Source organism: Ixodes scapularis, unplaced genomic scaffold (assembly GCF_016920785.2).
Source record: "Ixodes scapularis isolate PalLabHiFi unplaced genomic scaffold, ASM1692078v2 PGA_scaffold5__190_contigs__length_132052651, whole genome shotgun sequence".
Classification (NCBI taxonomy): Eukaryota; Metazoa; Arthropoda; class Arachnida; order Ixodida; family Ixodidae; genus Ixodes; species Ixodes scapularis.
The window spans coordinates 122,359,919-122,385,813 of NW_024609880.1; the positions used below are offsets into that span (position 1 = coordinate 122,359,919).

Sequence of the window (25,895 nt, forward strand, 5' to 3'; positions counted from 1 at the left end):
ACAAAAGATAATAACAGAGCGTCGTGGGCGTCGAAGTCGGCGTAGCAGCAGAGTCGAACGCTGGGGCGAAAAACTGACTCGACAAGGTCGCGGGCGGCCTCTTATCAAGAGTGAGTCACTATCTCGAAGATTCGGCGGAGAAGGTTCGAGTGTAGCGCGCTCGGGGCAAGAATGAACACGCACTTTCTAGAACAATTAGAAAGCAGGAATAAAGGATGGAAGTTGCGCCCGGAACAAGAATAAACGAGAACGTTCTAGAGCTCCGTGACCGAGCGTTGATTTCCCGGCACAGCGCGCGGCAATACGTATTGAACTGCCCAAAATATGCACAGCAATAGTGCCGTAATTTTGAATGTTTATACTTTTTCCCGAGATTGTTATTCCAGCCTTGAGTATTCGGAAAATACACCGTTTAGTCTGAATTGTCATTTCCAATTAAAAGAGACACTGCCGCAGGTCTCCAAAAGCTTCCTCAGCCTCCAAGCTCCCTACAGCTGGACTCTCTAACAGAGTAAAACAGGAGTAAAAGCAAGCATTCGAACGTCTGTCCAGTGGTAGATGCAGCACTAGTAGCAGAAAATGTGGAACCTGGAAAGGGCGACAGTCTGCGTGAGAAAAGCTTCTGGTATTTTAGCTTCAGGACAATTCGATTTAAGTAAAATCTCAATTTTAGGGCTTAAGCTAGACACCTTCGCTTACGTTTGTTATACATTACTTGAATGTTGATACCACAGATACCACCCATGTAGTCCATTGAAATACTATCCGAATCCAGCAAAGGTCAAATGCGAGCAATGTATATAATAAATATTCCTTGTTTTTTGTTTTTTTTTTTACTTTGCCCCTGGATTTGTGCTGTCTTACTTGTGATTCCCTCCCCATGGTTCAGACTGTATTTAGCATGTTGCTCGAGCAGCATGAAGGTTTTTTTGCTTCGGCGATCTTGTTTAAAAACAGAGATAGAAAAAAATAGTATACATAACCTGCCAATTTATTCAGGCCATCAGCAGCATTTATTGTGCGAGATGTAACTCTATAGTGAGGCTCCTGCAATTGTGGCCATATTTCTTTATTTTCATATACCAGCCGTGATTCATGCGTTGCCTGCCCTGCCAACCATGCTTAAAATGTTGGTTGAAGTTTCGCCTGTAGGTACAGGTCATACCTCAATAAGGGCACATGTAAAAATTTACACTTCCTACGAAAAACGCGCCAAAATAATATCAATAGAAACGAGCGCGCCGAGAGCTAGCGTCGTCACGGCCTCCACAGAGCGAGCGGGGCGAGTCGGGGAAGAATTCTCTCCTCGCCGTGATGTCACCCCGGTTTGCCGTACGGGGGCGCCACGTGAATTTCTCGGGGCTAATAGCCTTCGTCAGGACTTAGAAGCTGGTCGTCTCCGATCTTTGGAGATCCGGTTTGGATTCGCGGTGCTGCAACACTGCACTTGATCTCTTCTGAAGTCACAAGACAAGGGAACTCGATTAAGGTATGTCAAAGTACTTCTGTTTATGGGATATTCATTAACTGCGGCGTCAGAAAGTGTTTTATTTTTAGCGCTGTACTGTACACAATGTTTTTTAATGTCTCGGCGCAAGTTAGCTAAAACACCATGCATGTATTTTTTTTTTCTTTGTCTTTTACAGTATTATTTTTCTTTTGAAGTGAGAACGAAATGAAAGCGGTGGTTTTTCCAACTCATTTTATTTCCCAGGATGCAAGAGACTACATGGTGGCAGACTTTTTTGTAATGTCAAGTTTGCATACACACTGCTTTTCCTCACCATCCATCGTGCAATTCAGTATCACGCCTGTTAATTCTAGGAAATGGACACTTATTGCCCTGTTAGTGAGGCATTACAGGTTATCGGATTGTAAACTTTAAATATTGGCTCTCCACAGGTTATCATGTAGGCGAGAACGCAGTCGAGGGAAATCTTTTTCCATGCGATGTCTTGAAACCAGCTTTCAATGCCACCTTCTACGTATAGTTCTAGGCTTTCTTTTTGATCTTCTCTCGCAGTGCAGTTTTCATAGATTCCCAATGTTTCCTTATTCTCCTCATAGAGTTCATTTTTTGTTTTTATAATTTCATCTTCCAGGTCATCCACTATTCTTTTCAACTCGGTCTTTCTCAGCCACAAGTCGCATCCTATAAAATCGACGAGATATTAATTAATCGCGAACATCCTACAGACAATTTTGGGCGACTGTGAAAGTATTTAAACATGTGAAAGCAAATGACCCCAAATGAAAACGTAAATCAGTTGCGCCGCGGAGAGCCGGTGTAAGTTAACACTATAAAATCAAAATATCAGTTGTCAGTCAGAGCTTGTTGTGTGCACTACACTTCTGTCTGTCTGTTTTTGTTACTGTTTTTTTTCCGAGTTTTTTGTTCTTTCGTTAATCACGTCGTCACACAAACCGTTACTAATTTAAACAAAGCTTAGATAAGCATAGTGTTTTCTGTTATGTCTTTAATCCTCAGACCCGAACCGATTTACCCCACGCCAATAAAGTAACAAAATACGAATATCTCATTGAATGGGTATAATTTTTTTCTTGAAAGAGAGATGCAAGAGTAGACTTTGAATAATTTTTTTTATAGTTAAAGCTCAGCTGATTATTCTGACACTGCGTTCCGTAACTGTCCCTGTTATATTTTTAAACGTTACATTTTTAGGTATATTCTTTAGATATTTCTTTGTATTGTGTCCTGAAACAACCCAGGCCTCAGTACTGGTAGACACTCAAACCCACACATACACGTTCATAAGAAAAAAAAAACAGAAAAGAACAAATCAGAAAGAAAATCCGATCACGGATGTTATCAAATATGGATGATTTCTATAATTTTCAGATCCAACTCACTCCCGAAAATGTCAACCACCGCACTCAGTGCATTAAAATATCTTTAATTTAGTAAAATATCGGTATTTAACACATGTCTTGCACGTAGAAGATGTTGTGGTGACGACAGTTCACGGGAGGTACATCCAGAGAAGCGAAAAAACAAGTCTGGGGCATCGTATTCTGCTATGTGCAGTTTTAGACAAAAAAACATAATCTCGAAAATTCCGACGCCAGAATTGGCAAGTTTAGCCGAAGTAACATTGACTCGTAAAAGAACCGGGTGCCGTTATAACAGCCGTATTCTATATGTGCCAACCTTGTCTGCACACGTTCTAGGCTAACAGGGCTGGTCAGTCCCAGACAGTTCGAAACTACAGAGACAAACTCTAGTTTCGATTGAACAACAGATGCGTAAAGCCTGACGAGGCATGAAGTCTCTTTAAAATGACGGGTTATAGCGAACACAAGCCTAAAAGTCACGAACAAAAACTAACGAAATTTGACACATGATATAACTAAGGGATGGATCAACATAATCAACTAAGTCATGTACGCAATATTCACGTCGCAACGGTTGATTGTCTTGTTTATACAAAAATTTAAACGCTTTTTTGCGTGATAAAAACGACAACTCTTTTTTACTGTTTAGACGTAAATTTTGTTGCGCACAATAACGAGGCAGCAGATATGTCCTGCAGCAGTTCACGATCAACATGCGATTTGGTTCGTTTGAAGATCTTAATATAATCAGCGAACTGAAGCAAATTCGAATGTTTTACACAAAGGGAGACGTCATAGAAAAAATGTTCAACGGCAAGGGTCCTAGAATAGAACCCTTAGGAACGCCAGATTATATGTATGATCTCGATAACACACTCTTAACACGAGCGTTGTTAATGCGCCAGGAAAGATTTGATGAAACCACGAATGAACCAGGAAAGATCTGATGAAACCGCAAACACACTTCATATTCTGATAGCTTGTGCACGCATAGACCATGGTGCACAAGGCCAAATGCTTTGGTTCAGTCAAAAGAAATGGCATCGACCTGCCGATGGTTTGCAACTAATGGGGCCAACGTCACTCAGTCTGCTAAGTTAATTTCAACACATTCAGACCTGAAAAAAACCTTGTTGCTATTAATTTAATATTGATTTTGCAAAAAAAATAGAAATCTGCACTTCTACCCCGCTCTCAGACAGTTTTGAGAATGTGGTAAATATACAGGATGTTTCATTTTAATTTGATCATATACCAAAATACATGAAGGTACACGTATGCTGTTTGTGCAGATGAGTTTTAAAATCAGGGGGTCATATTATAGTGGGCTAATCGCCACGATAAGTAGGACAAAAAACAAACAAATAATAAATAAACTTGCTTGGTAGCTTTTTAGTCAGTGAAAATAAACCTATGGTTCCATTGGAAACTTGCTGTGGGTCATTAAAGACTACTACATTACAAAATTCTAGAATTTAATGCACATGCAAAGTCTGGAGGTGCGCTAAAGTTAGCACTCGTGCAACAGGCACAAGTTTGGCGGTACGAAAGGTGGATGACTATTATCCGCGCTAAGCCTAGGAACAAATTTTTGTATACATCGTTTCACCTTGGCTTGGCAAAGAGCGAAAACTACGGCTCCTTCGAGCCAACCAGAGTGACCATGGTGAAGCACGTGACAGACCTTAACAAGGACACAAGGGAGATCGCGTAACCCGAGAAGTTAAAGAAGAAAGGAAGAAGGGACTTTCCTCTTAACCCGAACCCTCTTTTGTGTGTCCGGATGTCGTTGTCCTCCCCCTCGGATATTAGCCCGTCACAAGAAATTAGTACAAAAGCGGTTTCCCCATCAGTGAGATAGAGTATAGTCACAAGACTTGCTCTTACGCGCTGTTTGGTTCAATCGGGCAGTAGCCTTAGCCGCTTGCCAAGCTATGATGAGACAAGAATAGATGCAGATGTTTTGGTCGCCGGGAAGCTTAGATGGCCAATGGTGTTGTCTTCCTAAATTAACTCTTCATATTATCGCTGACGTGGGCTATTCACTTTTAGGTATTTGTTGCACAAGAGACGCAAAAAACATCTATTATGTTGTTGCTGTTTTGTACTAGGGCCCACCTCTCGTTCTCAATTATCTTGCAAGTTTCTCACTTAGCACGAACTTACGTTTAAATTAAGTTCCACTAGCATTCTGAATGTATTTGAAATCGCACACGACACCAGCAGTATAAGACATTGCACTGCAGTCCTGCGAAGTCATCGTCTGCAATCGTAATTGAACAAATGTTGATTGTGGACGATACTGGGCAATTTTTGGTGCACTCGTTTTTAGTTGAAACAAAACTTTGGTACCAAGAGTACCCCTGTTCTGGTTAACATGAGCCTTTGAGGCATTGAAGATTACCAACGGGTTTAGACACGAAATCTCTAAACTAAACATACAACAAAACGTAAAATGTATATTACACAGGTAGGACGCGTCTACGCGCAAATCTGACTAAAAACATCGCAAAATAAATCCTTCGTAATACACCTTATGGACAGCTGCTTTCCTTCAAGATTCGTGCTCTAAGCAACCTTAATTTGGTTGTTTTTTTCTTCTGTTATAAAGCAAACTGTAGCTGCTATACTTATTTAAATTAGCGAAATACAACACGATGGACATTAATCTGGCTGAAGCTTTAATGACCTTACCTCTTGAGGCTGCGGGATTCCTAAGGATATAACATTGCGGCTCGTTGTATACCACATACATTTCAAAATCGTCAGCACTTTCCGCATAGGGGAACAATTCATCTAGAACATACCCTCTAGAACCACCATTGTGTCGTGCATTTCCTGGGTGAGAAAATAATTTTCGTGATTCAAATTAGATATACCACCAACACAAACAAGCTCCACGCTTGTCGAGCATAAAACCAGAACTTACCCGTATCAGGAAAGGGAGTACTTCTGGAATAGCAGGTGGAGTTATCACACTCAGCGTACGTGTAGCTTCCTGGGGAAACTGGAGTAGCATTTGGGAGTGTTCCTGATTTTTGGGGTACAAAAAGCAAGTTAACGCACTTTTAATATAGCTTAGACGATTAGGCAACTGAAATCCCCCCAGGTTGAACGCTAATCCTGACCTGGGAGTGAAGCGAGGCAGTAAAGAAACTAATTACAACTATTTGAGTTACTGTAGTTAGTTACACTTCTCTAACTAAATACTTTTCAAGTTATAATAGCATTTTAGTAGCAATATCATGTAAACTAATGCTTTAAAAAAATTTAGACCGCCTGCAAAAATCGGTTACTCAACGTATCGCGCTGCGACTTTCTACAGAGGTGCAAACAGGTGGTGGAATTTTACAGCGAAAAATAAAAAAAACTCAGAAATGATCCTACCTTGTTTAAAAGGAAAAGAAAAATATTTTCTGGGCAATCTAATGGCCAATTCGACTGGAAACCCATCGCACCGGTGCAGTGCGGTTCGTGGTACACGGAAGGCTAGATGGGAGAGGGGAGCTACCTTCTGTCCCCGCCATTCTTTCGTGTACTAAAGGAGAAAGTGGTTACTGCACTGGACGGGTGCGGCGTGCCCCAGACGAATCGGCCATAAGCTGTCACTTAGCACACGATGCACGCGTAGTGAGAAGTGCTGCCTACAGATGGCGTACGTAGCGCCTAGGGAGCACCGGCCGATTCGAGTTCTTTTGCGAGATCGTCTGCTATCAATCACCGGCAGGCGCTCCCTCGGCGCGGCGTATATGACATCTGTGGGCAGATCTTCTCTCTACGCGCTCATTGTCTCTGAAGTGTCGGCGTAGATTGGCCAGGACAGGTTTTAGAGCGCAGCTCTTAGGCCCTCATTTCCCCGTACAGTGGCGGCGCCGTCGGTGTCACCTTCGGCGTAACAGCCCCGCTAAATTTAGCGGGAAATTGAATTGGGGTTGAGGTCATGTAATGTCAGTTTTCCCGCTAAATCTAGCAGAGAAACTGAATTTGTTTATGGGTGACATGACAAGAAGTCATGTGACGCCATTTTTCCAGCTAAATTTAGCGGAAAAACTGTGGGAGGAGGGGTGGGTATAGAGGAAAAGGAGGGGAGGAGGAAAAGAAGGGGAGGAGGACGGGAGTAGGAAAGGAGGAGTGGAGGGTACGAAGGAGAGGGAGGGGCATACCATGCGCTTCGTACCCTTTCGTCCGCCCTTTCAAGAGCTGCGCTTCAATTTCGCATTAGAGATTTGTAAACGTCTTCCATTTTTTGTTTGTCTTCTTTTGAATGAAGTAAACTCGTTCCTTGATTTTTTTTTTTTTTTTTACTGCCTTTCACTACTTGTTTGCACCTTTCTAGTAAATCGCTGTTTGATGAATTGATAAACTGATTTTTCGGTACGTCTGAAGTGCGTTGAAAGCGTTAGTTTACATACGGTATAAATGCAACTTAGTAAGTTTTGTGTGACTTGTAACTTGGCTTAGAGACAGTTACTTTCCGTATTTTCACTTCTGAGCATCATCTCCGAGCACTTTAATTTAGTGGAAGCACCTGTCGATGAAATTGTTTGAATCATTACTGAGTTGACTTTTCATGACACTAGAATTTGTTAATTTTGAGCCTGACTTGATTGAAAATGCTAATAGATCAAGATTGAGGAGCGGCAAGAGCAGCACTTTTGGGATTGAAGCAAACGGTTAACACGTTTGGTAGTTAAATTCACGAGACGATCGTCTGAAACAGGCGAACATATGACCGCAATATAGTAAATACCGCCAGTACGATGATGGTGAATGTAACCTGCTAAAACCTTTTCGATGAATGTGTCCTCCAGCGCAAAACAAAATGACAGAGTATCTCGATCCAAATGGAACGGGTCTTGACAAATATGAATGCAAGGGTGCAGGCGAGCTGTTAAAGAACTGACACGTTTAACCCTGTAAAGTGGATGGGAAAACAGAGGCATAGGACAACACGAATCTCCAAACACAGCTAAGGTTTATTGTACGAGAAAACCCCCAAATAACCCCCCCCCCCCTAAAAAAAAAAGCTCAGCAGAATAAAAGAAGACCCTAGATGACAGCGATGGTGTCACGCGTACCAACCAAGATATACGTGTCCATGGTACATATCAACGCCCAAGCAAGATCCCGCAACAAAGAAATTATACATTGCAGCGTAATACGAACATAAAAAACTGAGGACCAAGTCAAAGGAAAACACCGAGCGATCACTAAGTAACAAAAGGAATGAAGTCCACCAACTTCTAACAGAGCCACAAAAAGAAAAGGTCGTAGATTAAGAAACGCTTTCATGCTAATGTCTAGAGAAACGAACTTGTTGCTAAAACGATCAGCGGGCCTATCCACCATCAACGACTCTTTCAGTACACGTTTGTAACAAACCCTTTCCCTGTGGGTCTCTTCACTATGTTTCCGCACAGCCACACAATTGCTACACGAAGAGAGATGATTCGCTAATTCTGAACATACGGATTTGTGCTTCACCGGTCGTTTGCGTTCAGTTAACCTGTCATTAACACATCTAGCCGTCTGATTCACATAGCAAGAACTTAATTTCACAGAAATGTTTGCACACTACACCCAGATCACAATCCACGGGAGGGTCTCTGATTTTTGTTTCAACCTGCCTTCTGTGACAAAAAAGGTGTAAGCCGGTCGAGCCGAAAATCGGGTTCAAAAACAGCTGTCACAGCAAATTTCTTCACCTTAAGGTTATGGGAGACATTATGAAAATGAGGCAAACAAAAAAACCTACCGTAATATCCCGAGAGATAGCCTACCTAAAGTCGAAAGCAAATCGGGTAAAATAAGGGGTGGGCTAACTTTAGATGTGCGAACAAAACAAGTTAAAAAATGCTAGCTTTAGATTTTGGTGTTTACGAAACCTGTAATCGCAATGGGGGATGACCGAAAAAGACAACTCTCCTCCCCAGTCAGAATGTTCGCTTATATCTTGCTCTGGCTAATTACCACAATTTCGGCCGAGGTCACCATTGGCCAAGACCCTGCAATTACTAGAAGTGGGCTATCTCTGCGTGATTTTGAAAAAAGAAATAGCAAATCGTGGTAAAAAAGTGCGAGGCACACCAAAGCATTTCTTTTGAGTTGTGAATGCGAAAGCATGCAAGCCGCTCGTCCACTCCCTTGTCGTCTGCTGCGTACTAGCGCGCGCGCGCACTTCTGGATCTCGGAGGCCATGAAGCAGCGGCCAATACGCCTCGCAGGTGGGCTCATTTTCGTCTTCTGCGCATGAGAAAGGAGGTAGCGGTGACGTCAGAACGCCGAGCCCTGATTGGCTGATCGCGACCCCCTATCTCAGCGTCGTCTGCTCCTTTGCAACGTCGTCTGCTCGCAACTTCGTCTGCGACTTTCGGAAGTGCAGGTCTTTACGAGCGAGCTCGACTTCGCCTCTCAGAGAGGGCAGACGAAATAACTCGAGCGGTACGTTGCTTTTGTCGAACTAGCAGACGCGCATCAAGGAGGGAAGTCAAGGGACTCACTGCCGAGGTGCCCCGAGGCGCCGAGGTTTGTTTGCTAAGAACCGAGAGGTGAGCGTGTTAGTGTCCGCAAGTTCCCTCCCAAATACTTTTTCCCTCTTTTCGTGTGCGGTGAGACTCCTCACTCCTTGACGGCGTCGGCGGGTTGGCGCAGTTAACGTCGTCTGCTTTACGTCCGCTAGTCAAAGCGATGGCTGCTTTACCTTTCCTGCGTCTTTCGGAGATTCACCGCTTTTTCACCGGCGAGAGTCACCGTTGACTCGGGAAACAAGGAAATAACAAAAGAAAGAAATTGACCTCTTAATCTAAAATTGAGGTAAGCGATCAAAGTATAATACGGGAAAGGTTCACAAGGGTCACGCGGGCATATTCCATTCAGCACGCCAGCCGGTCGTGGGCAAACGGTCGCCGAGTCGCGGAGTGCCTGCTAGGCCTAACAGCCGATCTCGCTTGGTCGCGCTCGGTGGAATCGGGGCTGTTGGAGCTCTTCCCAGCTGTTTGTGGATCCAGCCTTCTTGTTCGTCGTGGTCTGTTTCAAGTACTTTTTACTTTTTTTAAGTTGGGACGCGTGAGAAGCGCACGTAGAAAAATAAACGTCCGTGGGTGGTCGCGACCGCGACGCTGTCGGCCATGCTGATTTGATTGTAAGAAGTGCGTAAGACAGCTTCGGAGCTGTCCTAGGATTTCGTCGTAACCTGCGCCAAAATTTACAAAAATTTCGTTTAGTGAATACGAATTTATTCTTAAGTTTTGTCTTACGTACCTTTTTGGCGTAAGATCGTTTCGTGAATCTGGCCTTTGCACTTCCGAAAATCACAGGAAACTTAAGACAGACGCAGGCGACGTTGCGAGCAGACGACGTTGCAAAGGAGCAGACGACGCTCAGATAGGGGGTCGCGATCAGCCAATCAGGGCTCGGCGTTCTGACGTCACCGCTACCCCCTGCGCAAGAAGCAGACGAACTTGCCCTCCGCATAGGAGCCCCGTCTACTCGCGCCAGCCAATGGATCTGAAGGCGAATCGCTCCTATTGGGCGCGTTCAGTAGCGGCCCCGGAGTCAAGGAGTCACTGACTCCTTCCACTGGACGGCCAAAAGTCACTTCCGGTGCACGTAACTCCGGGGCTTCGGAGTCAAGCTCCGAAGCACCGAGTCCGGAGACGGTGCACGTAGAGTCAAAGGAGCTAAAATGACGTCATTTCCTGACTGGTGACGATTTCCGGCGCTAAAAGAGAACAAAAACAAACAAAATGGCGGGATAAGCTGCTTCGGTTCTGTCGCGGGTGTGCAGTTTGCTCGCTTTTGTTAATGAAAAGTGCTCAAGGTAAGACGAATAACGCGTCCGAATTTCTTTTTGAGGTAAGGCTCCTTCGGAAAATGCATTGGAACGTATTTTGCTTTGTTTGAATATGCTAATAAACAACGTAAACGTTCATTTGACGCCGTGTCTTGATCGCCGTTGCACGGAAACTCGGTAATATTGACGATAGTCCTGTCCGCGCCTTTGGAAGCCGGTTGGACACTCACGCAGAGCATGATACCGATTAATGTTTTGTTTGCGTAGCTAAATTGGGGTGCACGTTGGCTGAGGCTCGCTTCGGCCGACAAAACCTTGATCGCCGAGCGCGGCCGAACTTCCCGTGTGCATACGAGTTCGTTACGAAGGGCAAAACAAACGTATGGCCGTATAAAAGTATCGCAACCGGCGGCGTAGATTCGCCGAGCTCTATATTTTACGTGTGCTGACGACGTTTTTTGTCGGCTTTTATAACAGTAGCTGCCTTTGCACCGCCAAGCGAAGGGCTCGATCGCGTTGCATCGCTTCGAACAGCAGCGCTGATGTGTACAATCACCCGTTTTTTCTGCAACGACCTTGTAAAGACTTGTCAAATAAAAGCGATCGTGCTCGCCATCGTCTGCTTCCAGTTCGGAGACCGTCTGGCACAGGGGAGGAAGCGGAAATTGCGTAGAAGCAGGTTTGGAGCAGCGGGTTTTTTTGCCGTTCAGTAGGCGCTCCGATGACTCCGACTCGAATCACTCCGTTCGGAGGCAAGGGAGGCGCTACTGAACGCGCCCATTGGGATCGTGGAAACCAGGAACCGTATTCGCGCGTAAAACTGATTGTGGTCGAACAAAATGGCGCCGCCCTGGGAGCGCTAACCGGAAGGCTGCGTATTTTCGGCACCGATTTGAAGTCCAGGGGGCGTGGCCAATGACGTCAGGGCCGTCAAAATAACGGCTTTTTTTATTTTGACAATAATATTCACTGCTATTTTGACGTCAACAACACGATCTATTTTGGATGCCGCTGACTGCATTTTTGAAATGTCGGTCGCTCGGCGTGTGTGTGGTCGGGTGCCTCAGCGGCTCGGCAGTGTCCGCGCTGGTGAGTGTTGTCGACTCGCCGCCTGTACTTGTCGAGTTCTCCATTTTCAAACTGCGCCCGGTGCCGTACGTCACTTCTGTTACAAATGAAGATTACGTGTACCGGAGGTGGCAGAACCCAGCCGTAGTAATTTTGTACGCATTTTTTGGAGCTGTACTTCTGTGTAATACGAGGGAATATCACCCTTGCATAGAATAGCTGCGAAGGCCTTGCAAGCGGCGAGCGAGTAGCCTTGACCTGCATCACTGGAGCACCCCCTGCAGGAGCGCACGTGCCGTGTGATCCAAAGCAACTAGCTCACGCTTTTAGCACCGTCGTGCGTTACCTGGGCGACAGTATGCGGCTGCTAATTGCAGAACTATTAGCCCACTTGGCCCCGTCCACGTGGCCCCGTCGTACACGCCGCTTCGAGGAAGACACATACCATATTGTTCAGAAAATTCGTCGACAACATTATTTTTTATTTTTCAATTTTTTAGTTTCAATTTTAAAAATGAAAAATAAATATCGTCAGAGATGTCCCCTTCCCAAAAAAAAGAAATGTATATATATACATATATATATATATATATATATATATATATATATATATATATATATATATATATATATATATATATATATATATATATATAACGGGCATGGTGGCGGGAGGCCGAAGGCGTGGGTATAAAACTGAGAAGAAAAGAACCCTTAGTGAAAAACAGCAACAACGGACGATTTAATCTTCGACGTTTCGGCCGGAGTCCGGCCTTCGTCAGGAAGAACTTTTACAGATTAACGCGGGTGGTATTTATACAATGCTACGGTCGGGTCCAAATTTCGGAGGGGTGACGGTTGAAGCTTTCGAGAGAGGGAAGCGTAGGGCAGTTCTTATCCGGGTGAAGAAGCTTGACGGTTGGTGCCAAGTTTCAAGGACGGCGGGATGACGGTTGTAGCTTCTTGAGAGGGGGCGCAGGGTGATTTTGTGTCCGGGCCGGCAGCGGTGACCTATATAGACGATGGCGTACAATAGACGAAAGTTACACGCGCAAACTAAAGTGCTGTCTCAAAAAAAAAAAAAAAAAGAATGGGCGGCACGGTCACTTGTGTGCATGCAGGCATGCATGAGTCAAACCTGGAAGGGAACAATGTTAAACCTAGAAGTAAAAAGAAATACAATGGATATCAGAACCTGGAAATAAAAGAAAAGTTGATGGTCCAGTTCCGGCCCCAAACACAGTACCACTGTTAACAACAAAATCTACAAAAAAAAAAAAAAGGTTTTGGATTGCTGTTGCTATTCGTCTGTTAGCATTTTAATCGATGCCAGAGTACCGGGGCTTTCATTTATTCCTTGTTTAATAGTGTTAAATCGGTAAATTAGGTAGGATTCACGCTGTTCACGTTCGCGATTTGATTTAAATCCAGATTCTAGGAGCGTCACTGACAATTTATCAAAAGAATGTTTTGGGAGAGCGAGATGTTTGGATAAAGGCAGTGCCGGAAGATTTATGGCGTGAGATTTGTGATTATTAAACCGCAGTCTAAATGCCGTTCTAGTCTGCCCTGTGTATTGCATTTTGCATACCGTACACTCGAATAAGTAAATGACATTCGACGAGGCACATGTTAAGTTCCCTTTAATTTTGATCGAGAACTGCGAGTGCGTGCTGCTGGCCGTGCTTGTGTGCTGCATCTGTTTACAGATTAGACATCCTGGGTGCCTGCAAGGCCTACATTCGTTAGGTGGTGGCGATGAATTTATCCGAGAGTTTACTAGCGCGTCTTTGAGGTTACGCGATCGTCTGTGGACTACCCCCGGGGCGGATGGAAACGCGCGTTTAAGGCGCTCGCTTTGTTCGAGAATGTTATAATGTCGTCTCAAGACATTATTTACATTAGGATGGTTTATGCTATAAGTTAGACATAGATTTGTGCGTTGTGTGGCGCTTTGCGTGGGCCGCGGGCTGATGAGGTCTGCGCGGTTCAGTTGTTTGGCTTTTCTGATTGCATCGTCGATTATACGGGGTGGATACTTTTGTTTCTCTAGCACTGACTTTAAATTTTGACTGCTCGCATCAAAATCTGTCTCTTTTGAACAAATTCGTTTGAAACGATGAGCTTGGCTATAGGGAATGCTGTTCTTGCAATGGTGTGGGTGGTCGCTTTGATAATGAAGGTATTGCTGCCGATCTGTTGGCTTACGGTACAGGCTCGTGGCGAGTTTACTTTCGTCTATCTTAACGTTGACGTCTAGGAAGTTTATTTCGGTTTGAGAGTACGAATGTGTAAAGCGGATGCTCGGATGAGCAGCTTTGTATCGACCTATGAAGTCCACCAGCTCCTCCTCAGTGTGCGACCATACAATAAATATATCATCTATAAACCTTTTGTATATTAGCGGCTTTACGGGACATTCAGAAAGGAACTGAGATTCTAATTTTCCCATGAATATGTTGGCATAGTTCGGGGCCATTTTGGTGCCCATCGCGGTTCCGCTAACCTGCCTAAAGTATTTATTGTTAAATTCGAACGTGTTTAGTTCTAAGACAAGCCTCGCTAGAGTAGCGACGACGTGTCCATCTGGGGTATCCGGTTGTTTGTGGAGTTCGTACATGTCAATTAAAGAGAGTATTCCATCATCATGTGGAATATTCGTATACAGCGATGACACATCGAGTGTAACGAGATATGATTCTTTTGGTATGCATAAATTTGATATTTCTCTTAAGAAGTGAGTTGTGTCTTTAATGTACGAATCAAGAATTGTAGGTATATGTTTAATTAAACTGTCTACATATTCTGATATGGGTTCGGTTACTGTACCTATTCCGGATATGATTGGACGCCCTGGGTTACCAGGTTTGTGAATCTTAGGGAGCATGTAGAAGCGGCCCGGAGAAGGCTGTACCGGTTTCATTAATTTATGTTCGTTAGCACTTATTCTGCCCTCGTCTAGGAGATCCTTAAGAACCGAGGTCACAATCTGAGTGTGGTGCACCGTAGGGTCATCCGCGAGAGGTTCATAAAACTTTGAGTCATTTAGTTGGCGGTTTCCTTCTCGAATGTATTCAGAAGTGCTAAGAATCACAATTGCTCCTCCTTTATCGGCTGGTTTTATTGTTATGTCTGTCCTATTGCTCAGGGTTTTTAAGCTAGCCCGTTCGGATTTAGTGAGGTTATCCCGTCTTCCCGCCTGCCTGCGATATTCCCGCATTAAGTCTTTTTGCACAGCGGCTATGTATAAGTCAAGAAAATCATCACGGCTAGCTTTTGGCGTCCAGTCGCTCGTTGCACGCTGCTGAGAGGTGTTGGAGCTAGAAGTTTTGTCCAAGAAGTATTCCCGCAATCTTAAATTTCGAGCAAAGTTGTCGAGTTCGCGTAGTAATTGAAGTTCGTCAACAAAACCTGTGGCGGGACAGAAATTTAATCCCCTCGAAAGGAGTCTTTCCTCTTCTGTTGATATAGTCACGCCAGATAGATTAACAATTGTAGTGCCACAAGGGGCACTAGTGCTTGACCTATCGTCTGTTATGCTAATGGCCGGTTGAGTATGTTCGTTATAGTTAAATGATGTCGTGAGCTGAGGTAAAACAGGGTTAGGAACCTTATCGCGCTGTAGCTTACGTAGCTTGATTGTTGCGAGGTCATGGTGTTTCTTTTTATCAAATTCAGATAGGGCGCTAATTTCGGATGTTGATAAGGGGCCATTTGAACGGAGAAGTGTAGCGGTCGCGGTCGTTAACTGTTTCACTTGTTTGTCACTATGCTGAATCGCTATTTGGACCAGTTTCAGGGAACCTTCAAGGAGAACTTGTTGCCATTCCGATCGGTCATGTTGGTCGAGGTTTGTGCAGGCGGGAGGAAGGGAAAGCGACATGCCCTTCGGGGTAATGCCTGCGTTAAGGTACACTAGCAAGGTTGATTTATGGAGTTCGTGCCTAATGCATTTATCTGAGAGCTTTCGTACTTTAAGAAAAGTGGTACTGTAGTTTGGAGTGGAGGAACTGGACTCACCGAACTGTCGTCATTCGTCTTTCTTCGGGTGCGGGGAGCTCTCCACGGTGGGCTTTCGCAGGTTGTAGCGCTGTCTTGGGGTACTTCTCGGCTGCTGCGGGCGTTGCATTGGTGCCACACTCTCGGCAGGTGTCGGGTACTCATCGACGTAGTTGACGCTCTCGCTGGCTGCCGGGCACGGTGCTCGCGGGGTCCCCACAGGGGCAGCTAGGCTCTCTGGACTGGCGTTGTGGGACCTGGGACTCTCGGGGCGCCTGGGTTCCTCTGATGCGTCTCTCCTGGTGCAGTTGGCGGTGGCGGCGGTGGGGATCTCCGATGACCACCCTGGCGACGTCGTACTTGCTCCACGTTGCAAGATAGACTTCAGGTTTGCCGCGAGGAGGGCGACTCCCGTGAAGCTCGGGTGCAGCCCGTCAGCCGCCAGGACTCGAAGAGGCGGCAGCGTCGTGAAGTCGTGGTCCAGGAAGGTCACCTTGCCTGGTTTCCTGCAGTAGCCCTTGACAGTGTTGTTGACCTTCCGGGCTTCGGTGTTGAACCAGTGGACGAAGCGATGGTTCGACTGATCCATGTGTCGATTGGTGTGCCGAGGCAACACGAGGGACACAATAAGCCTGTGGAGCTCCGGACGTGCTCGCACCGTGTTGTTGACCAGGCGACAGCACCGTTGTAGCGTCTCGTCGGTGCCGTATCGTTCCAGCTCGGTCGTCCCTACGTGAAAGACGAGCGTCGTGACAGAACGTGGGAGGTTGGCGAGCTCCTTCTCGATGTCGAACGTGGATGCGCCACGGATGGTGATGAAGGCGGGTGCGGCTCTATCGTAGGGGTCGAAGTGCTGGTGGAGATATCGGGTCTGCGAGCTCCCGATGACAGCGGAGGTCGGCAGGTGCTTGGGGTACATCCGTGTTAGCTGCTCCACCTTGGGTGCGCCGGGGGCCGGTCTGGAAGCAACGGGCATGGTTGCGGGAGGCCGAAGGCGTGGGTATAAAACTGAGAAGAAAAGAACCCTTAGTGAAAAACAGCAACAACGGACGATTTAATCTTCGACGTTTCGGCCGGAGTCCGGCCTTCGTCAGGAAGAACTTTTACAGATAAACGCGGGTGGTATTTATACAATGCTACGGTCGAGTCCAAATTTCGGAGGGGTGACGGTTGAAGCTTCAACCGTCAGCCCTCCGAAATTTGGACTCGACCGTAGCATTGTATACATACCACCCGCGTTCATCTGTAAAAGTTCTTCCTGACGAAGGCCGGACTCCGGCCGAAACGTCGAAGATTAAATCGTCCGTTGTTGCTGCTTTTCACTAAGGGTTCTTTTCTTCTCAGTTTTATACCCACGCCTTCGGCCTCCCGCCACCATGCCCGTTGTTTCCAGACCGGCCCCCGGCGCACCCAAGGTGGAGCAGCTAACACGGATGTACCCCAAGCACCTGCCGACCTCCGCTGTCATCGGGAACTCGCAGACCCGATATCCCCACCAGCACTTCGACCCCTACGATAGAGCCGCACCCGCCTTCATCACCATCCGTGGCGCATCCACGTTCGACATCGAGAAGGAGCTCGCCAACCTCCCACGTTTTGTCACGACGCTCGTCTTTCACGTAGGGACGACCGAGCTGGAACGATACGGCACCGACGAGACGCTACAACGGTGCTGTCGCCTGGTCAACAACACGCTGCGAGCACGTCCGGAGCTCCACAGGCTTATTGTGTCCCTCGTGTTGCCTCGGCACACCAATCGACGCCTGGATCAGTCGAACCATCGCTTCGTCCACTGGTTCAACACCGAAGCCCGGAAGGTCAACAACACTGTCAAGGGCTACTGCAGGAAACCTGGCAAGGTGACCTTCCTGGACCACGACTTCACGACGCTGCCGCCTCTTCGAGTCCTGGCGGCTGACGGGCTGCACCCGAGCTTCACGGGAGTCGCCCTCCTCGCGGCAAACATGAAGTCTATCTTGCAACGTGGAGCAAGTACGACGTCGCCAGGGTGGTCATCGGAGATCCCCACCGCCGCCACCGCCAACTGCACCAGGAGAGCCGCATCAGAGGAACCCAGGCGCCCCGAGAGTCCCAGGTCCCACAACGCCAGTCCAGAGAGCCTAGCTGCCCCTGTGGGGATCGCGGGAGCACCGTGCCCGGCAGCCAGCGAGAGCATCGAGAGCCCAGCTGCCCCTGTGGGGACCCCGCGAGCACCGTGCCCGGCAGCCAGCGAGAGCGTCAACTACGTCGATGAGTACCCGACACCTGCCGAGAGTGTGGCACCAATGCAACGCCCGCAGCAGCCGAGAAGTACCCCAAGACAGCGCTACAACCTGCGAAAGCCCACCGTGGAGAGCTCCCCGCACCCGAAGAAAGACGAATGACGACAGTTCGGTGAGTCCAGTTCCTCCACTCCAAACTACAGTACCACTTTTCTTAAAGTACGAAAGCTCTCAGATAAACGCATTAGGCACGAACTCCATAAATCAACCTTGCTAGTGTACCTTAACGCAGGCATTACCCCGAAGGGCATGTCGCTTTCCCTTCCTCCCGCCTGCACAAACCTCGACCAACATGACCGATCGGAATGGCAACAAGTTCTCCTTGAAGGTTCCCTGAAACTGGTCCAAATAGCGATTCAGCATAGTGACAAACAAGTGAAACAGTTAACGACCGCGACCGCTACACTTCTCCGTTCAAATGGCCCCTTATCAACATCCGAAATTAGCGCCCTATCTGAATTTGATAAAAAGAAACACCATGACCTCGCAACAATCAAGCTACGTAAGCTACAGCGCGATAAGGTTCCTAACCCTGTTTTACCTCAGCTCACGACATCATTTAACTATAACGAACATACTCAACCGGCCATTAGCATAACAGACGATAGGTCAAGCACTAGTGCCCCTTGTGGCACTACAATTGTTAATCTATCTGGCGTGACTATATCAACAGAAGAGGAAAGACTCCTTTCGAGGGGATTAAATTTCTGTCCCGCCACAGGTTTTGTTGACGAACTTCAATTACTACGCGACCTCGACAACTTTGCTCGAAATTTAAGATTGCGGGAATACTTCTTGGACAAAACTTCTAGCTCCAACACCCCTCAGCAGCGTGCAACGAGCGACTGGACGCCAAAAGCTAGCCGTGATGATTTTCTTGACTTATACATAGCCGCTGTGCAAAAAGACTTAATGCGGGAATATCGCAGGCAGGCGGGAAGACGGGATAACCTCACTAAATCCGAACGGGCTAGCTTAAAAACCCTGAGCAATAGGACAGACATAACAATAAAACCAGCCGATAAAGGAGGAGCAATTGTGATTCTTAGCACTTCTGAATACATTCGAGAAGGAAACCGCCAACTAAATGACTCAAAGTTTTATGAACCTCTCGCGGATGACCCTACGGTGCACCACACTCAGATTGTGACCTCGGTTCTTAAGGATCTCCTAGACGAGGGCAGAATAAGTGCTAACGAACATAAATTAATGAAACCGGTACAGCCTTCTCCGGGCCGCTTCTACATGCTCCCTAAGATTCACAAACCTGGTAACCCAGGGCGTCCAATCATATCCGGAATAGGTACAGTAACCGAACCCATATCAGAATATGTAGACAGTTTAATTAAACATATACCTACAATTCTTGATTCGTACATTAAAGACACAACTCACTTCTTAAGAGAAATATCAAATTTATGCATACCAAAAGAATCATATCTCGTTACACTCGATGTGTCATCGCTGTATACGAATATTCCACATGATGATGGAATACTCTCTTTAATTGACATGTACGAACTCCACAAACAACCGGATACCCTAGATGGACACGTCGTCGCTACTCTAGCGAGGCTTGTCTTAGAACTAAACACGTTCGAATTTAACAATAAATACTTTAGGCAGGTTAGCGGAACCGCGATGGGCACCAAAATGGCCCCGAACTATGCCAACATATTCATGGGAAAATTAGAATCTCAGTTCCTTTCTGAATGTCCCGTAAAGCCGCTAATATACAAAAGGTTTATAGATGATATATTTATTGTATGGTCGCACACTGAGGAGGAGCTGGTGGATTTCATAGGTCGATACAAAGCTGCTCATCCGAGCATCCGCTTTACACATTCGTACTCTCAAACCGAAATAAACTTCCTAGACGTCAACGTTAAGATAGACGAAAGTAAACTCGCCACGAGCCTGTACCGTAAGCCAACAGATCGGCAGCAATACCTTCATTATCAAAGCGACCACCCACACCATTGCAAGAACAGCATTCCCTATAGCCAAGCTCATCGTTTCAAACGAATTTGTTCAAAAGAGACAGATTTTGATGCGAGCAGTCAAAATTTAAAGTCAGTGCTAGAGAAACAAAAGTATCCACCCCGTATAATCGGCGATGCAATCAGAAAAGCCAAACAACTGAACCGCGCAGACCTCATCAGCCCGCGCCCCACGCAAAGCGCCACACAACGCACAAATCTATGTCTAACTTATAGCATAAACCATCCCAATGTAAATAATGTCTTGAGACGACATTATAACATTCTCGAACAAAGCGAGCGCCTTAAACGCGCGTTTCCATCCGCCCCGGGGGTAGTCCACAGACGATCGCGTAACCTCAAAGACGCGCTAGTAAACTCTCGGATAAATTCATCGCCACCACCTAACGAATGTAGGCCTTGCAGGCACCCAGGATGTCTAATCTGTAAACAGATGCAGCACACAAGCACGGCCAGCAGCACGCACTCGCAGTTCTCGATCAAAATTAAAGGGAACTTAACATGTGCCTCGTCGAATGTCATTTACTTATTCGAGTGTACGGTATGCAAAATGCAATACATAGGACAGACTAGAACGGCATTTAGACTGCGCTTTAATAATCACAAATCTCACGCCATAAATCTTCCGGCACTGCCTTTATCCAAACATCTCGCTCTCCCAAAACATTCTTTTGATAAATTGTCAGTGACGCTCCTAGAATCTGGATTTAAATCAAATCGCGAACGTGAACAGCGTGAATCCTACCTAATTTACCGATTTAACACTATTAAACAAGGAATAAATGAAAGCCCCGGTACTCTGGCATCGATTAAAATGCTAACAGACGAATAGCAACAGCAATCCAAAACCTTTTTTTTTTTTTTTGTAGATTTTGTTGTTAACAGTGGTACTGTGTTTGGGGCCGGAACTGGACCATCAACTTTTCTTTTATTTCCAGGTTCTGATATCCATTGTATTTCTTTTTACTTCTAGGTTTAACATTGTTCCCTTCCAGGTTTGACTCATGCATGCCTGCATGCACACAAGTGACCGTGCCGCCCATTCCTTTTTTTTTTTTTTGAGACAGCACTTTAGTTTGCGCGTGTAACTTTCGTCTATTGTACGCTATCGTCTATATAGGTCACCGCTGCCGGCCCGGACACAAAATCACCCTGCGCCCCCTCTCAAGAAGCTACAACCGTCATCCCGCCGTCCTTGAAACTTGGCACCGACCGTCAAGCTTCTTCACCCGAATAAGAACTGCCCTACGCTTCCCTCTCTCGAAAGCTTCAACCGTCACCCCTCCGAAACTTGGACTCGACCGTAGCATTGTATAAATACCACCCGCGTTCATCTGTAAAAGTTCTTCCTGACGAAGGCCGGACTCCGGCCGAAACTTCGAAGATTAAATCGTCCGTTGTTGCTGTTTTTCACTAAGGGTTCTTTTCTTCTCAGTTTTATATATATATATACGCTTGAAACGTCGGTGCAGTAAAGAAAGGCCTTTCCTGGATCTCCTCCACTTTCGTTTTACCTCCAACCGGCCCGTTGAACCTTTTTACCGTATATATATATATGAACATCGGGCTAACGTGCAGAAAGTTTTATAGGTAAAAACGCGACATTTAAAATGACAGATAGCCTCACCATATGAATGTACGTCCTCGTTTTTTGTTCATTTCCAGTGTGAATTAAAAATATTATTTATTGGACAGAAGAGTAGACAGAACACGAGTACAAGTTCAAAAATCACCACAGTAAAAATCAAACAAAACAAAACAACAGCATTTTTTTTTATCAGATCCGCTACTTTTCTCTGGACAACGTCACATCTCAAGCCGCGAATATATAAGTATATATTTATATGGACGATTAAAATTTTCGAATGCGAGACTTTCAAGGGCATTCACCACCGCTTAGATACTTGAAGACAATTGAACTAATAGATGAGTGATATCTGGATCCCATTGTTTTATGGCAAAACTAAATGACAGACTTTCCGATGCATTCGTTTATATCTACCACTTATCTACTCGTGCGAGTTGTGTAAGAAAAAAAAAACAACTAGATTTGTTATCGATGAAAAGAAGATTCCGAATCTAATTAATGGCATTGGAATTTAATTTTTTTGAAAACTTTTTTTAATGCTATATTCATGCTTACTAACTTCGAAATAATGGTTTTCAGGAACGTTTATTTATATAGCTTGAGGATTTATCTAGAAAACATATTTTCGGCATGTCAACAGCCCTCCCAAGCAGCAAGAAGAAAATTCGCAATTTTTTAATTAGGCCTGTTTTGTTCTCGTGTAACATAGCCAGACCATCTAACCCTCCTTGGAAGAGCCTCTTGAAATCTAGCCTGTCACAGCTTCCCAAGTTTAAAAGAATCAATGACCAGGACAACCCCATAAATACAAACAGACAAAATGTAAAACATATTGTATGAACAATCTTACTGGTTGAGACCCAGGATAGGGCTTACGACTGGTCCTGCCCGGTGACGTGATAGTTTGTTATCTTCAGCAGTGACCTTTTGACGGTATCTCCCAAACCAGATCAGATTGCTACTTTCCTGCTGTTTAGTATCATTTGCCTCATGGTTCTCGGCAGTTTATCTGTCGAGGAATGCCTCCTACCAAAAATAGCTTGCTCACAAACGACGCTAGCTGGTAGTTAATTCCATGGGGACAATGATGTTTCAAAAAGGAAGGTGCTTTCGATGCTTCAGGTGAATTTTGTATGCCGCAGACTCAAAAAATAGAGAAGCCTCAAGTTGAAACTTCAAATGCATTTTGCTCAGTTCCAGTTTTTAGCAGGAAATATGGTAGGATGAAATGCATCATTTGACGTTCGGATAGCGTAAAAACTAAATGCAGGAATGTCCTGAACTTTAATTTCATAAAAAAAAACAATTAAAATACTCAGTCTAAAAAAACTAAAAAAACTCTATCTTTTATGATAAAACTTTTGTGACCTTTTTTTAATTTCTGGGTGTTTTTGTTTTCTTTTTCTCTTCTAGAATTGCCTTTTTTACCATTTGTACTTTAACTTGTACACACTTCTACAAAATTAATTTTTTAAACATTTCCTAATGAAGTCACGTCTTTTCTATAACTTGAGAAGCGTAGGATGCTGTATAATCGGTAAGGCTGAAACTTCTGAATTTATAATTCCCAATAGGGCCTAATTCGTTCTAAAATCTGAATAAATTTGAATGAAGGGTTGAAAGGTTACCCTCTCGGGCTATATCCCCCCCACCCCCCCTCTTTTTCAAAGCATGGTTGGAGTATATACATACCTTTGAAGTTTGCCCTTATAACGTTTTCAAGCGGGTAGTCAGTTTGATTCAGAGCTCTCACTTGTAGTGTGACATTCTCGCTGAAATTAAAATAATTTACGAGCAAGTTAGTTGTAGAACATATGCGCCGAGAAACTAAGTGAGAGGAGGAGACGAGAGCGTGCGGGGACGTCAGAACGCCGAGCTCTGATTGGAAGGATTAGTGGGTAGACCTTAAGCAAGCTGCCTTTGTCTAACGTAGACTGCGTAAGCTGCCTTTTTCGGACGCCCTTTCAAGAGTACTTTTTAACGAACACCTTCATTCGTCATGCAAGGAACATTTCTGTAATGCTAGAGTAAAGGGGAAGGGAATGCAGTAGAGGTTTGTTTGGATAATGTCGGAAGGAATTCACGAACGGAATTTCGAAAATGTGCACATCGTCCGCTTCAACAATGTTCAAAATCTGGAGAGAAAAAAACGTCTTAGGCAGCGGCGGTGACTTTCCATTCGTGTAATGACTTCGATAAGTTGAAGCGGTTGCTCGTTGCACCCTACCACTCCATTTCTGTTCTGTACGTTAACATTAGAAGTTTGAGAAAGTACTGGGAGTGTCTTAAAGTGATTGTTAATGAAGTTTTGCTTCGCATTAACGCTCTTGTTTTAACGGAATCCAACGAACCCAAAGCTTTGTGGGATCTTTACCACTTATTGGGTTGCAATTCCTTCTCGTTTTCTCGTTAGTATACAATTGGAGAGGAGATGGTGGTAAATCCGAAAAGGGAATAACTATGTCTCAAGTCAGGAAGTAACTTTCTGTTACGCAGAATGTATTTCCTTAAAAATTGAGACCTCCTTCCACTCTTTTAATCTTTTAGTTCGCTATAGACCTCCTCCTAAAAGATACGGGCAATGTCTTCACAAGCTCACACCGACAAGTTGGCGCGAGCTGGTGTCGAGTATTATTTTGCATCGTACGAGATATCAACATAGATTTGCTGAAAGATTAAACATCCGATGTTTGCGACTACCCTAACACTTGCTGGTGTAGGTTTTGAAAGCGTTTTCAGTGCACCAACCATATAAGAGGCGGTGGGCGGTAGACTGGTGTCCTCGTGTATTTACCATATTTGTGTCGGGACGTTAGAAGCAACACTGAAATCGGCAGCAATTTCGCAAAAAATAACCGACCCCCCTTCTTTTTTTTTTTTTTTTTTTGCTGGGTGTCAAATGATATAGCAGTCCGCCCCGGCAGCGGCTGCGAAAAGTGATCGACAAATCGTTCAAATCTTCGATAAAAAGATGTTGGACAGATTGGCTTCGTCATACGTTTGGGGCTCTTTTCTCCAAGGGACATCGCACTCTGATGTTTACTCACCATTTGTTCAAGTCCACAACTCTTTCAAGGCGAAGGCACAGCGCAACGTTTAGTAAAAAAACGAAGGCCAGATCGCATTTGGTTAAATACTCATATTTTGGCTTCCATCGCTGATAAAGGTTTTTGGTGTTTTGTACGCGACCTCCTCAAAATGTCCAATTGCGCGCGGAATTTCATGCCGCCAGGAACAAGGTCAGTACCCACGTACGCTGCGCTAAGTGAATTCATTTAAGAAAAAAGGTTCGCAGAAAATCTTTTTAATATTTTACAAACTTCGTCCCTTGTGAGAGGTCTTAGAGGTCACTACAGTTAGCGCTCAATTGGTGACGTCATATTCAATTTTGTTTTCCGACAATGGTAAGGAAAGCGCGGAAAGGCTTAACACGTTCTTCGCCACTTCAGACAAATCACCCAGTGGCTGTGTTTAGGAAGTATCATTGAAAGATACCAATAACTCGTCTGCTTTTCTTCATGATATGGATGAAGAAGTTTGGAAGTCGGCTTTGTTTAGTATAAAGTGGACTAGATGACCTGGAGCCGATGGAATTACCGTTGGTTTTCTCCAAATTAACTTTGCCTCTTTAACACACGTGCTTCTTTTTATGACCAACGGTTTCATAAGGACGCGTAAAATTAATAAAGATCAAAGTGGGTATTGCTTGACCAATTTTTAAGGGCGGAAACCAAATGTGATAAAGAATTACCGCTCCATATCAATATTGCCCGTCTTAGTGAACGTGTTAGAGAAACACCTATTTTTGTGATGAGCAGTATTTTGGGCAGCCACCTGATGATATCGAAATCGCAATACGGTTGTGTACCTGAGAAGGCCACGCAACTTCTCTTAGAGGACAATACCGATTACTTGAACGCAGCGTTTCAGGATACTGTGTGTGTGTGTGTGTGTGTGTGTGTGTGTGTGTGTGTGTGTGTGTGTGTGTGTGTGTGTGTGTGTGTGTGTGTGTGTGTGTGTGTGTGTGTGTGTGTGTGTGTGTGTGTGTGTGTGTGTGTGTGTGTGTGTGTGTGTGTGTGTGTGTGTGTGTGTGTGTGTGTGTGTGTGTGTGTGTGTGTGTGTGTGTGTGTGTGTGTGTGTGTGTGTGTGTGTGTGTGTGTGTGTGTGTGTGTGTGTGTGTGTGTGTGTGTGTGTGTGTGTGTGTGTGTGTGTGTGTGTGTGTGTGTGTGTGTGTGTGTGTGTGTGTGTGTGTGTGTGTGTGTGTGTGTGTGTGTGTGTGTGTGTGTGTGTGTGTGTGTGTGTGTGTGTGTGTG

General features: G+C 45.2%; 1 protein-coding gene across 1 annotated transcript in view; it reads right to left on the bottom strand.

Annotated features, from left to right (window-relative positions):
* Positions 1-1,835: 1,835 nt before the first annotated feature.
* LOC121837954 overlaps positions 1,836-25,895 on the bottom strand; it is a 41,123-nt gene continuing 17,063 nt past the window's right edge. The window contains exons 3-6 of the mRNA XM_042293872.1: positions 23,275-23,354; positions 5,783-5,884; positions 5,548-5,691; positions 1,836-2,152 (exon numbers count right to left, since the gene is read on the bottom strand). Coding sequence (XP_042149806.1) covers positions 1,836-2,152; positions 5,548-5,691; positions 5,783-5,884; positions 23,275-23,354 — 643 coding nt within the window. The remainder of the gene's footprint in view (positions 2,153-5,547; positions 5,692-5,782; positions 5,885-23,274; positions 23,355-25,895) is intronic.